Source organism: Ambystoma mexicanum, chromosome 7p (genome assembly GCF_040938575.1).
Source record: "Ambystoma mexicanum isolate Mex_15411 chromosome 7p, UKY_AmexF1_1, whole genome shotgun sequence".
Classification (NCBI taxonomy): Eukaryota; Metazoa; Chordata; class Amphibia; order Caudata; family Ambystomatidae; genus Ambystoma; species Ambystoma mexicanum.
The window spans coordinates 658,765,442-658,779,482 of NC_090939.1; the positions used below are offsets into that span (position 1 = coordinate 658,765,442).

The 14,041-nt window shown below is 41.2% G+C and overlaps 1 protein-coding gene across 2 annotated transcripts in view; it reads left to right on the top strand.

Annotated features, from left to right (window-relative positions):
* Window positions 1-14,041, top strand: part of CNOT11 (CCR4-NOT transcription complex subunit 11) — a 535,329-nt gene that overhangs the window by 398,546 nt on the left and 122,742 nt on the right. For both annotated transcript variants that reach the window (XM_069636715.1, XM_069636716.1), the window contains one exon: window positions 876-1,078. In XM_069636715.1, coding sequence (XP_069492816.1) covers window positions 876-1,078 — 203 coding nt within the window. The remainder of the gene's footprint in view (window positions 1-875; window positions 1,079-14,041) is intronic.

Here is a 14,041-nt window from a genome sequence, read left to right on the forward strand (position 1 = left end):
CGTCGGACCATCCCATCGAAAGAACGTTACCAGGTAAGAGAGTAACTTGTTCTATCGGAGCACCTTGTCGTGTAGCCGTCCAAGACCAATTATTATTGTATTTGGGAGATGCAACAATAAAATGTATATTGGCAGTAAATTTGTCTATTTGCTCTGTTCATGTTGTAATAGGTGCAGCTTTCCTGGTTATTGAATCAATGCAAAATATGCCAAATGACTGATCCGGGTAAAAATATGTAGGTGCCAGTATATGATGTCTCAAATGCAGTGACTACCTTTCACCATGTAGCTTTAGCAGACATAGATGCAGTAAGAGTGAACATATTCATGATTGAGAGCTCTCTTGGCAATCTGAGGGCATTCTGCATCAAATTTCACAAGTACACAAGTAAAAATGCCTTTTTAGTGAAGGAACAGTGTCTCTCATGGAGGTAGGAACCAAACACAGACTTGGTAAACAATGTATGGGTTGTCATTGCTCCCTGTAATGTAGCTTCATTCCTTCCAAGGTACGAGGTACATAAATTAAATGTCATGCAAGCTCTGTTGTATTGGGGTTTCATGAATCAAAACCAACTGTTACTTTCCACTTTATTGCGCAGATTTGGAATACAAGTATTTTTTTTTCGAGATGTCATTTTCCAACCCAGTTGTAACTGTCCACCTATAGAAGTGTTCTTATTGTTAGCAACAGACCTCTATTTTTCAGAAGTTGAGATTTCTATTGTTTCAGCAAATAATTTTGTTTCTCACTCCTAAACTTCTGTACTCCTTTTCACTGACTGGAGCAAGCAAAGCGAAACTTGCCGACCGAATGGTACATTTTATGTTTGTACATGCACCCGATTTAATTTTTCTGCCTTTCCTCTCTCTAGCTGCTTGGAGAATTGGAAAAAGACCCCAAATTGGTGTACCACATTGGCCTCACTCCTGCAAAGCTGCCTGATCTAGTGGAGAATAATCCATTAGTGGCTATTGAAATGTTGCTGAAATTGATGCAGTCTAGTCAAATCACAGAGTACTTTTCTGTCTTGGTCAATATGGACATGTCCTTGCATTCAATGGAAGTTGTCAATCGGTAAGTACATATTAATGGCAGTGTTTTTTGTTGAATCATAGTCTTCCTTTCTTCAATATGCGATGTAGTTAGCAATCTGTGGCTAGACTTAGCTAAACTGGCACAAGGTCTTGTTGCCTGTTGTGTTCAACTCTGTCTAATAAGCAGCAATTATTTATATTCTGGGGATATTAATGCAGGCCAGTTTGATAGCTAGTGTGTTGAATGTGAAATTACTGTTAATCTTGCTTCTCATTTTTAAACACAGCAGTCAGATGACGCACACACCAGCTATTTTGTATAGTTTGGTATGAAACCTATGTTGGCCCATAATTTGTCTTTGGAGACGAGAGACCACATTATAAGTTGTTTTGCAAATAAGAAGTCTCCAACTGCAAAACAAATTGCATTGTTTAAAGTTAATTTGCTGAAAAATCTAGTTCTCATACTAATTGAAACAATTGGGTGACCATCTTCCTCCTCAGACTATTGCTTTCATATTAACCTTCCGCACAGGATTTACTAAAGCGCTGCTTTTCAGTTTTAGAGAAATGTGTTTAAACATATTTATTGCATTAGAAAGGTCACAGATTGTGAACAAGCTCCCTTTAGAAAGATGACGTCTGTAGATTGTAGAGCAAGCATTCTGGCTACCTTGTCAAAACCTGCCGTTTTCCCTCTGCCCACTCCAAAACCGATTCTTCTAAAATAAATGTCAATGGTTCTGCTAAAGGTAGCAGTTAAGCTTGTTCCTGCACTGGAAGTTGAGAAATGCTGTCATTCCCTTTTATTCCTAATTCTAAAGGATTGAAGGCTCAGACCTATCCTACTTGTGAAACTCTTCAATCGCCTCTGAATTGGCTGCTTCAGGATGGCTGCTTTAGCGCAGTTTCTCCAGAGTTTGGGGCTGCACAAATGGCTCATATCTTGATATGGCCGGATGCATATTTTTGTTTTTTCTATTTAATTTCATAACTGCATGCCGTTAAGACAGCATACTATTAGCAAACGCATGCATGATTCCAATCTACATGCGAAGTTACATTTATCATATGGGCATGATGGAAAAATAACTAATATATAAGGAAAAGGAAAGCAATACGGGCCAGAAAGCACAATCACACCACCAGTCATTTATTTGTTCCCTTGTAGATCTCCGTACACTCTTCTAAACCAGCATCATCAAGCTTGCAGGTAAAGCACAAAGGCATATCTGATAACTTTAATGAATTTGGGTGGGGCAGTTGCCTAAAAAGGCCTGCAGGTGCTTAGCTAGGCTAATTTCTTAAACAAGGTGGTCTTCGAAGAAGAGATGAGGGGTGCATTCAGTTCAAGGCAATTTGTTTTTGCGCTCCTAAGAAACCTAAGTTAACCAAACTACCCTTAAGAGGAATCCCCAAGAGCCAGGGAAGTGGGTCAAGCGGAACATTTCAATCTATGATCACAAGCCATCTATTCTTAGCCTTGAACAAGAAACTGTTCACTTAAGGGCATGACCAAGCAAGATGCAAATAATCTATGTCCTCTTGCATCTTGGATAAGCCCCATGGGCAGTTGGAGCAAGTTCATGAATTTTCGAAAGGTGTGTACACCAGTCTGTACTTATGGTTCCTTGAAACACGCTTTGCCTTAATGAATGCCACCATTCATTCTGTCCTCCAGCGGCACCATGAGTGCAAACTCCCAACATCGTCTGGATGCAATAGAACTCCTGCCCCCTAACTGTAGACGAGGGCACTATCTTGTACATCATTCATATTTTATGTGGATGAGGCGGGGGGGGGGGGCAAGAATTCAAGTTACAGGGTACTAGCCAGCCACAAATGTCCTTGCCACATCAATTCTATACATGCACACAGCACACCATTTCTCACTCGCCAAGAGTCCAATGTCACTAGGCAGTGGCTAGTGCAAATTTTGAACCCGGAATGAGGACCAAGTTTTGTAGTCTAGGCCAAAATAGGGTTTACCACAAGTGATCTGGTAAACATAGGAAATGTAGCCATAATTTCTCCTTTTATTTTATGATATATGACGCAAACTAACCAACCCTACTAACAATTTCCCTTTCTGCATACACCTCTCAAACTCCAAACCAAACGCAACCAAAACCTACAGCACAACAAACCGCACAAACTTCAGTACATTGCAACAACAAAACAAAAAAACATACTCTTGCACAACAGTACACAACGACTACCGGCCGCAAACACCCCAGGCCCAGCCAACGGACCCACCGGGCTGAGACCGCCAACAGCACATCACTGCTCTCTTGCACTTTTCCTGCTTCCTCCCACTAACTCAACCTCCCCTCCTCTTTCAGAGCCGCCAGGGGACCACTCCGGTGGTGATAGTACGCGGTACAAATGCCCTTTAACATTAACATAACATTAACGAATAATAATGAGTAATTAGATGAAGAAGCTCTGTGTTCATGGAATTTTCACAGCAATAGGAAAGTATCGTTGATGTATAGCTATTTATACATGCAACAAAACTTAATTGCAGTCAATTAGTCTTAACATTCCATACTTTTTATATTCATAGTTTACTAAACATTAAGATTAAAAATCTAATTTAGTTTACTTCAGCTACATTTAGTAAACATTTTGTATACATTCCTTATTCGATATCTTTTGCCAAAAGCACACTATTGCTAAGATTAGACTTATTTGTAAGCAATTCATGCAGTGCTTCCATAATTATTTGTAGATGCTGGAATTGTTTACACTTTTTCCAAAGAGATTTACTCTGACATTTTAAAAGTGAACATTCTATTTACAAATTCTCTAAGGTTTCCATTATATTCTTTAACTTTTAAAAGCCGCAACATCTTGACTGTTCGAATGAGGAAAATCCCAGAACAAAAGCCTGAAGAGTTTCCAAGTGATTAATCCTATATTTCATAACTGCATCTAGCATCTCTATCTAGGAATATCTTTAGATTTGTATTCTCATATATTTAGGGAAAATCTGCAGTACTATTCAAATAGCTTTAACTATGTTAGCTGGTTTTAATTTTGCCTCCAGTGCCAAAACTTTACTTTTAAAATGAGCAATCCTCACCATCCGTGGATCAGTCATATTCCAGCGGAAGTCAGCAGCTTTAAAGAAAAGAAATCTCATTAATCTCACAGAAATCCCTCAAGATGTTCTTTTCATGGTCCAATGCTTATCTTAAAGATTTGCAGAGTCTCACCCTCTGTCTTATTTTTAGTTAAGACTCCTCTGTGTATATCAGTGTTAGATTAGAATTCCTTCATACGTGAAATTCTCTCAACCTGCGAGTCCCCCAGCACTTTATTTCTGGACTCTTGGTTTTTTATGTGATTCTGCTGAGTGAGTGGGACCTTATTCCACATTCTCTCAGGCTTTCACTCTATATCTAGGAACCTTTTGGATACTCATTATGGCAACTGTAATTTCTTTCTGTGCAGTGTTGCTGGGAAGCTCCTTCAGCTTCCCTTTTTATAACATTCTGTTATTAGTATATGGGGATCCTTTCCATCTACCCTGACCTCTATTTTGTGGAATCGGCACACCCACCTCATGTGGAGTGCTGAAGGGACACAATGTATCCCATTTTTCATTTATCCTGTAACTTTTTGGTTACAGTGGCAAGTTATATGAGTGGGTGGTGGCAGTTGATATTTTTCTACCAACTTTTGTGAACTTGTGTTGCAGGCTGTTTGTGTGGTCTTAAGTCAAATAATTTTCTAAAAGACAGATTTAGAAAGACTGTTCTGTCACCGCACAGAGTGGTCTTTCTAAATTGTACTGTTACGCCCCTGCCACACACAAGTGCGCGCAAGGGCTGACGGGCAAGCCAGGACCCGTCGGGGGAGAACAGGTAAGTGTTTGTGGGTTTGCCTCTTTGTGGGTTTGCCTCTTTGTGGGTTTGCCTCTTTGTGGGTTTGCCTCTTTGTGGGTTTGCCTCTGTGGGTTTGCCTCTGTGGGTTTGCCTCTGTGGGTTTGCCTCTGTGGGTTTGCCTCTTTGTGCTTTTGCGTCTTTGTGCTTTTGCGTCTTTGTGCTTTTGCGTCTTTGTGCTTTTGCGTCTTTGTGCTTTTGCGTCTTTGTGCTTTTGCGTCTTTGTGCTTTTGCGTCTTTGTGCTTTTGCGTCTTTGTGCTTTTGCGTCTTTGTGCTTTTGCGTCTTTGTGCTTTTGCGTCTTTGATTATTGGGGAGACTTGGGCAGGGAGGAAGGAAATGGGGTCTGAAGGAGGGGGTGGCACGGGGCTAACCATTATTTTTTTCAATTTTTGTAGGCTGCCGGAAATTGGCCGAAAATAAATATATTTTTGTTAGGCGACCTATAAAAATTGAAAAAAAGTGACAACAGTTTAAGCAGCTGCAACAGAACACAGGGTCCACCATTACCTTAAAATGGTGGCTGTACTTTTTTCTCGCCATCTCTTGATGATTTGTCCTTTGTAGGCCTTCTAGCTAGCTGGGTGGGGGTGGTCTCAATGAGTGTCTTGTCTTTTCCCTTGGAAAGCCCGCCATGGCTCTGTGTGCCTGAAAGGTGCCTGAAAGAACAGGAAGTGGGGAAGGAGTCAGAAACTTCCCTGTTCTTTGTTCTAGTGTGCCTGCTTGAAACCAGTTCCAACTTGGGGGGAGACAGGAGGGCAGGATGCCTGTCCTCTCTCTCATTATGAGAAGCTTGTGGTACGATTGTTGGGCTTAGCCAGTTCACCATAAAAGGCGAGGGTCTTGGAACTAAATCCAATGAGAGAAAGAAGATTCTACCTAGGAATCCTCCCGTCCCCTGCACACTTTCAATTGTTTCGACTCAAAGTCCACTACTGCAATTAGTCTGAAAGGTCTGGTACAGTGTTATACACATTAAATCTATTAGAATGAAAAAGAACTACTTAACAAAAGGTAGTTTTTATAAAACAGTATATTGTTGAATATCAAATTCAAGAGCAACAATTTTAGTTTTGCAAAGAAAACTATACAGCATCATAGTGTACATAAAGAAAATAATACAGTAAGTAAAAAGGAGTGAGGTCCGTAATAGTCGGCGACGCGTTTCGAGGGGACTTTCCTCTTCATTTGGCCAATATGGATTCTTTAAAGGAAGGAAAAAATAGTATAAAGGTTTTGCATTAAAAAAATTCCACTGTTTTATACGATTTAACATGTCTATTCTAATAGAAATTCATTAAGTACTCTAGATGCTACCCATAAATGAACGGTCAAAGTTCAAATGAAGTTCCGGGATTATCACAGAATCCCAATGTTTCAAATAAAAGATTTGTTTTGGTGTAGGTACTAAAGAGAAATTCTGTTCTTGATATAATGTAGTAAAGTAAAACATAGAGAGAGAAAGGGCTAGACTCTCAGCAGTTCAGTAGGTACTCTAGTTGATCTAGGGTTAGGAATATAAAAACTCCTCAAGTAGGGATACCGAGAATATTAACCAATAGAGGTCCGTGCTGGAAGGCATGGTCTGAATTAAAAATAGAATGCCAGTCTTGATTAGAGAAACTATCTCAGTCATGGATATCATACTGGAGAGATATAAATTCGCCACGAGGGAACAGAATAGTGGTGAAAGCATTGAAGGTTTTGTTACGGCTCTGAGGGGTTTGGCGGTGAAATGCAAGTTTACTCACTGTCAGGATGAGCACCTAAGAGATCAATTAATGATCAAGTGTTCCAATGACAGTATCAGGAAAGAGCTATGGAAAAAGAAGAACCCCACTTTGGATCGAGCAATTGAGATAGCGAAAATGGTGGAACACACTGATAAATGCATTAAAGTGCTTCAGACAGATACTGGTAACAATGGGTGGCCCAAGTTGGAAGAGAGCGAAGGGGCAATACAAAAAGTGTCAAAAGTTGTTCAGAGACAGAATACAGGGAACCCAAGGCGTCCCATGCAGTCTGGGAAGAGAATTGAGGAAAATAAGCCGGCAACTGGCAGAGGGTAGAATCGACAATGGGTTCCCACAAAGGACAGCAGAGGAATGACCAGAGAATTGAGTTCTTATAAGACTGCTAAGGATTCTGGAACTCCAAGGGGTTTTCCAGGGAGATGGTGTTTTAGATGTGTTAGTTTATCACATATATCGTCTGATAAGGAATGTTTTGCTATACATATTATATGCAATGAATGTGGTGTAAGAGGACACATTGCTCAGTGTTGTAGAAACTTCAATTCTGGGACAAACGATGTGCATGAAATAAGTGCAAGTTATGAAGATTAATCATATTGTGAGGATGATAGAGAAGTGGTATTCACAGTGAATGCCATCGACGGCAGGGTGAAGAAGCAGAAGCCCTATGCTGATGTTCTAATTCGGGGTGTACCCATACGATTGCTCATGGATAGTGGGGCTGATTACACATTAATAAGTGTGCAGGTGTGGAAAGATAAGTTCAATTCTTGTACCTTGTGGGAGAATACTGTCAGAGCAAATGCATATGGTGATGTTCCCATAGACATTATAGGATGTTTTGATGCTGAATTACAATTTAAGGATAGAAAGTCCACAGGGTATGTATGTTACAAAAAAAGGGGGAGAGTTGCTATCATGGAGTGATCAGGCCGATTTGAAGATAAGGATTGAGGCAGGGCACCCTGAGCAGGTACTGTCTGTGGTGGATGGAGACGCCACAGAGGTGCAAGCAAATTCATCTGGGAAATTGGGGTGTTTGAAAGGGTTTGTTCATGTGATTCGTCTAAAGAGGGGTGCGGTACCAAAAATTGCAAAACTGCGAACCATTCCTCTTCCCCTTAGACAGGATGTAGATGAAGAACTCAAAAGAATGGAAAGTGATGGAGTTATTGAAAGGATAGATGTATCAGAGTGGGTTAGCCCCATAGTGGTGGTCAGCAAGGGTAATGGATCTCTGAGACTTTGCATTGACCTTAGGCATTTGAATAGTATGGTTGTGGCAGATAGGTTCCCTCTGCCCAGAATAGATGATTTGATGGTGGGGGTTTCCGGCTCTAAGATATTTTCTATGTTAGATTTGAAGTCGGCCTACCATCAGGTTCTGTTACATCCCAATTCCAGAGACCTTACTGCCTTCATCACTCCACTTGGTTTGTTCAGGTGTGTGCGTATGACGTTTGGGCTAGTCTCAGCGGCAAGTGTGTTTCAAAGCATAATGCACAGATCACTTGGGGGAGAGAAAGGGGTGATGTGTTATCAGGATGATTCCCCTTGTGTGTGGGAGTGATGAGAAGGAACATGACCATCGGTTGAAGAGAGTGTTAGATATATTGAAAGAAGCAGGACTTACTGTGGCCATGGAAAAATGTACTTTCAAAGCTAACAAAGTAGTTTATTTAGGCCACGAGATCACAGGCGAGCCCAAAGAGGAGGCCATTGAGGCCATAAAAAGAATGGAGGAGCCCAAGTCTAAGGGGGACATACTGTTATTTTTGGGACTAGTTGAGTTCTATGGCAAATTTGTCGGAGGATTATCAGAAATGTCAAGGAACATGAGATTGCTTACTCGCAAGGGTGTGACCTTTAAGTGGGATGACCATTGTAGGAAATAATTTAAAATGATAAAAGAAGCCATTGTCAATGCAGCCATATTGAAGATATTTGAAGAAGGTAGGCCTACTTTGCTTTTTGTTGATGCCAGTGATTATGGTGTTGGGGCGGTTCTGATGCAAGAGGATCAAGCGGGTTTGCATACCGTGGCATTTGCATCCAGGTCTTTAAAGGGACCAGAATCTAGATATTCCGTGGTTGAGAAGGAGGCCCTGGCGTGTGTTTGGGGAGTTGAAAAGTTTAAAAGGTTTTTGTGGGGAAGGAAATTCATCATTTGCACGAACCATTAACCTTTGGTTGGAATTTTCACAAAGGGTGGTTTGGAGGGAGTGTCAAGGCGCATTATGAAATGGGTCACAGCATTACAAGGTTTACAATATACCATGCTCCATGTCAAGGGGGAGGTCAATATAGTTGCAGATGCATTGTCTAGATCGGTTAAGAGAGAATTGTCAAATGGTAATGGTGAGGATCACTCGGGTCCAGGGGAGAGTGCAGAGATATTCCAAGTACATGAAACGCTCAGGAAGAATGATTGGGACATTGCTTGCAGTGAAGACGAAGTTTATCAGAGGTTGCTTACACTGGTGATGGAAGGCAAAATAAGGGATTACAGAGGTGAGATGAGTGGTTTTGCCAAGGTAAAGGAAGAGCTGTGGGCTCAGGATGGCTATTTGCACAAAGCACATTAAATGGTTGTTACAGTTGGAATGAGGAAATCTGTTTTGGATTTGGCCCATGTTGGGCCTTTAGGTCTTTCAAGAACAACGGGTTTGGTGAGATCTGACTTCTGGTGGCCTGGTATTGATAAGGACACTGAGGAACAAGTCAAAGAATGTGCGGAATGTATTCAAGGGAACAAAGGGTTGAGAATACAGAAGGTTCCCATGATAGTGAGGGATTGTCCGCGCGTTCCTTGAGATGAGATTGCTTTTGGACCTTTTAGGTCCATTTAACATTGGTGGTGGAAGGGATAGCTACATATTGGTGGTGATGGATTTATTGTCAAAATGGCCAGAGGTTTGTGTACTTAATGACATTTCCAGCAGTAGCATAATGAAATTCATGTAACAACTGTTCTGGAGACAAGGGTTTCCAAGGAAATGTTTGTCTGACAATGGTTTGCAATTTGTTTCTAGAGAATTCAGAGAATTCTTGGATAGGCATGGAATAGAACGAGTGAATACTTCCTTATATCATCCCCAGAGTAATGGATGTGTAGAACGGTTTAACAGGACTTTAATGGAAGCGATCAGAATTGCGGTAGCTACTGGAGGGGATTGGGTGAGGACGGTAATGGAACGAACTTTCCAGTATAGGTTAACTCCCCACAGTGTCACAGGTGTGACTCCTTTTGAGATTTTGAGAGGAAGGAAGCCAAATTCTCACTTGTGTCCAGGGTGGATGGGCAAATCAAAAATGGTTGGTGTGGATATAGAGAGTGTGAAAAGGAAAATGTTTGATTCTGGAGTTAAATCTAAGGAGAGGTATGATCAAAAAAAATTGTTGTAGGAAGCTCAAAGTTGAGGAGGGTGACTGGATTAAAGTCAAGCTTCCTACCAAAGTTCACAAGGGAGCATCTTTGTTTTCTGAACCCAAACAGGTCAGGATTTGGGTTTGTCAGTATTAGTCAGGGGAGGAGGTATTTGGAATAAAGAAAGGGTGGCTCGTTTCAGTCAACCAGGATGAGGGGAGAGGAGTAGCATGGGCCCAGGTGAAGGTTCTCACTTCTCACTTGCCGCCCATCAAATATATCTCTCTCGGCTCTTCTTACAGCCAATTTTTATTCATCGGTTTCTAATCAAGTTATGGTGGTTGCATGTTTATCTGTATTTTTTCCTTGCAGGTTTTAAATTATTGGGCAACTACCCACAGCAGTTAGTTGTTCATGTTTGAGGAGAGGTTTTAGGATAGGCAGCTCTGTGTATATTTCACTCTTACAGCCTGTTCTAGGTATTTACATGTCATGAGTGTCAGCCTTTGTAGTGCTAGTAATTACATCACATTGCCTTCTGTCACCCATAGCTACATCAGAACTGTATTGCATGGTGAGGGTTCTGGTGTGTGGGGAGATGAGAAGGTTGACTAAAGGAGGACGGTTGTAAGCCTCCTGCTGGGGGTCGTCTTATGTATCCGGCTTTACCTTCTTAATAAAGGTCTTAGTGGTAAAGCAACAAGTGTTGGCAGTCTACTTGGCATCATAACAACCTCCAAGGGTGGTCATAAAATATTTCCATAGGCAAGGACCAGCCTTAAAGAAAATAGAACAATATGTTTAGAAAGATGTTGTTGACAAAGAAAAGGGATGAGATCTAGCTTAGAATCACCTGCTATTTATCTACGTGCGTAGACAATCCCAATTGGTATCGCAATAATGGTGGAAATCCACGCGTTCAAATTGTCTGAATTAGGTGTTTATTTCCAAAACCATGTTATCCACAATAGGTGGTTAAATCCATGTCATCTAAACCAATTTTGAAAAATAAGGTGCGGCCATTTATATATAGTGGAGTGAAGTCCCATATATACCTATATCATGTATAGATATTATAGACACTTTCTACATACCTAAAAAAAAATGAAGTGAATTGGTGGGCAAGCCGATGAGAATAGCGAGTCTCGTTGTATTCAGGAGTCTAGCTGAAACAGCGTCAGGCGTGGAAGCGCGCTGTGTTAGAGAATGTTCTAAAAAGATACAGGTAAAGTAGATAAGCGTCACGTAGTTTACAGAGGGCCCCTAGAGGGTGGGACATATTCGCACGTACCTTCTGCTAGAGAGAACGTTGTGTGTCGGGTTGGGTTCAGGCAGTCGGCATCTGTGGAAGTTGCCAAGGAGACACCGCCTGCCATTTTACTGGCTGTTAAGTAGTGCCTGGCTATTAGCGATAGAAAGGGGACTTGTGGTTGAAATACGAATAACCCTCCATATTGGAATAACTTCAACAAAGTGTGTACCATTAGCCTTATATAGAGGAAGAAAAATGTATGTACATCTCGTGGCTTCAAGTCTGCCATTTTGAAGAGGCCCCAACACGAGGCTAGTACATAGAGAAAGGGAAATATATAACATAGCTGCGAGTAAAGTATTTAGGTGGTGCCTCAAAACGAGGCTAATAATAATAATGATGATACCGCTATAGAAGAGCTGAATCAAAAGACCATATAGTGGACAGTATAGCACGTACAATCACGTGTCTGTTCTCACAAAATGTGTCTAGAGGAATGTGTATAAAGCATACACAGGTATGTCCGTATCCACGTTATTCTGGTGGGTCAGAAAAAAAATTCACCGTTACTCGTGTAGAGTGCTGAAAACATCATGTATTTGACATGCATAGGAACAGATAAAAAGAAGTAGGAAATAATCAAGGGGGCAATCTCATCTTGCTGGAGTATGGTTTTTAGACTCATAGAATATCATAGAAAATTGATATAACTCAGCATATAGTGTTAAGTCGGTAGGGAATTAAGTCACGAGCTGTGATTCAGATAAAGTATGAAAATAGCCTTATATTACCAAGATTGTCAAATACAATTCAAAATTCAATTGAATGTCATACCGGAAATTCAGATGAAGGCTCTTGAATGATGAACCGGATATTTGAAGCACTTAATTTACATGTTAATGTACATAAAAGGGGGAAAAAAACGTTCATTCTCATTCAATAACAGTGTTGGACTATGGTGTTTTACATGTTGATGTCCAAAAGAGGGAAAAACATACATTCACATTCAATAACGATGTTAAACCGTGGTGTATTTGTAAAGGGACACCAATCAATGTCAAGTTCCCGAGTGCTAGAACAAGTGGTATACTCATAGGGACAAGGGGGCACATTATTTGGCAGGGTGATTCACAAAAGGTTTCCTAGTATTAGATCAAATGGTCTACTCATATGATCAAGTGAGCACATTTTGTAGAACAGTAACAAGATTATAGGTAACAATTCAGCGAATAATCTTCATTTAAACCCCATGGGTGTAGGGAATCCATTGTGTCAATCCAAAAGGCTTCCCTTTGTAGTAGGAGTGACTGAAAGTCTCCTCCTCTTGATGGACGTTTCACTACTTCGAGAATCTGGAATTTTAGTTGTACAACAGTGTGTTTTTGTAGGTTGAAGTGTTGTGCCACTGGTGAATGTTGGTTATTACACCTTATATTTGACTTGTGTTCACTTAACCTCAATTTGACTGGTCTTTTCGTTTGTCCAACATGAACTTTGCCACAGGGGCATTTTTTGAGGTAGATTACTCCTGATGACATGCATGTGGAGTAATCCGAGTTTGATTTTTTTTGCCCGTCCTTGGGTGAGTTACAACATTACCTTTTGATGACATTGTTACAATGTGTACATCCTAGGCAAGGACAAGTTCCCAATTTCCTAGTGGATAAAAATTGTTGTGTATCTTTAGGGATCCTCTCTGCCTTGACTAATTTGTCCCTAATATTCTTGCCCCTTTTAAAGCACATCATAGGGGGTTTAGGGAATAACTTCAACAAAGTTGGATCGTTGTGCAAAATATTCCAATGCTTCTTAATGCTTTTGGAAATTTGAAAACTTTGTCTAGAGAATTTAGATATAAACAGAAGTGGAGTGTCTTTTGTCTTTATTTTGGATTTAAGTAAATCTGTGTGTGATATTGATGTAGCTCTGTTAGTGGCTTGTTCTAGAATCTGTTGGATAACCTCTCTCCTGAAATTTGCTGACCAGATCTTTACATTCCGCACTAAGTTTTTCTGGGTCGGATGTGATTCTCCTCAGTCTTAGGATCTGACTATATGGTAAACTTTGAAACATTTCTCTAGGGTGGAAGCTTGTGAAGTGCAATAAGTTATTGGCATCAGTTGGCTTGTGGTAAACAGATGTACCGCTTTTGTATTGGTGAGTTTTAGATTGACTGTCATGATGCATACCCCCGGGCATCCAGACCACGTCCATCAGCCCCGGGAGCAGGCATCATGTTGCCTTGAGAAAACCCAGCAACCCCTGCTAGGGTCTGTCTGGGTTCAGTCCTGGCACCTATGGCGCCAGGCTCATATGGGACATCAGTCCTGGCGCCAGGCTCATAGGTGCACACTTACCTGATGCAGACCATGCTGCAAGAAGATCCAAGCCCATGTGAGGCCTGGAAGGGACTACTTTACCTTAGGGACTATTTTGTCACTCTGTTGTGGTCGGGGAGGAATACCTACCTGGGACTACTTTAGAGGCTATTTAAGCCACGCCCGAAGAGCAGCACACGCTTTGCGTTATTCTGCATCCAGCAGCGTAACGCTCACCGTGCCAGCAGCAGCATCCAGCCTTCTGCCACGCCCGCCTCGAACCTGGAGCACCTAGAAAGAAGGAAAGAAGCAAAGGTTAGAACAAGAGTATTACCTGATTTCTTTCCTTATTCCGGATTCATCGCATCTTAAAACCAGAGGAAAGACTTGGTTTTAAACGCGTCGCATCACCAGCAGCAGCGCCGC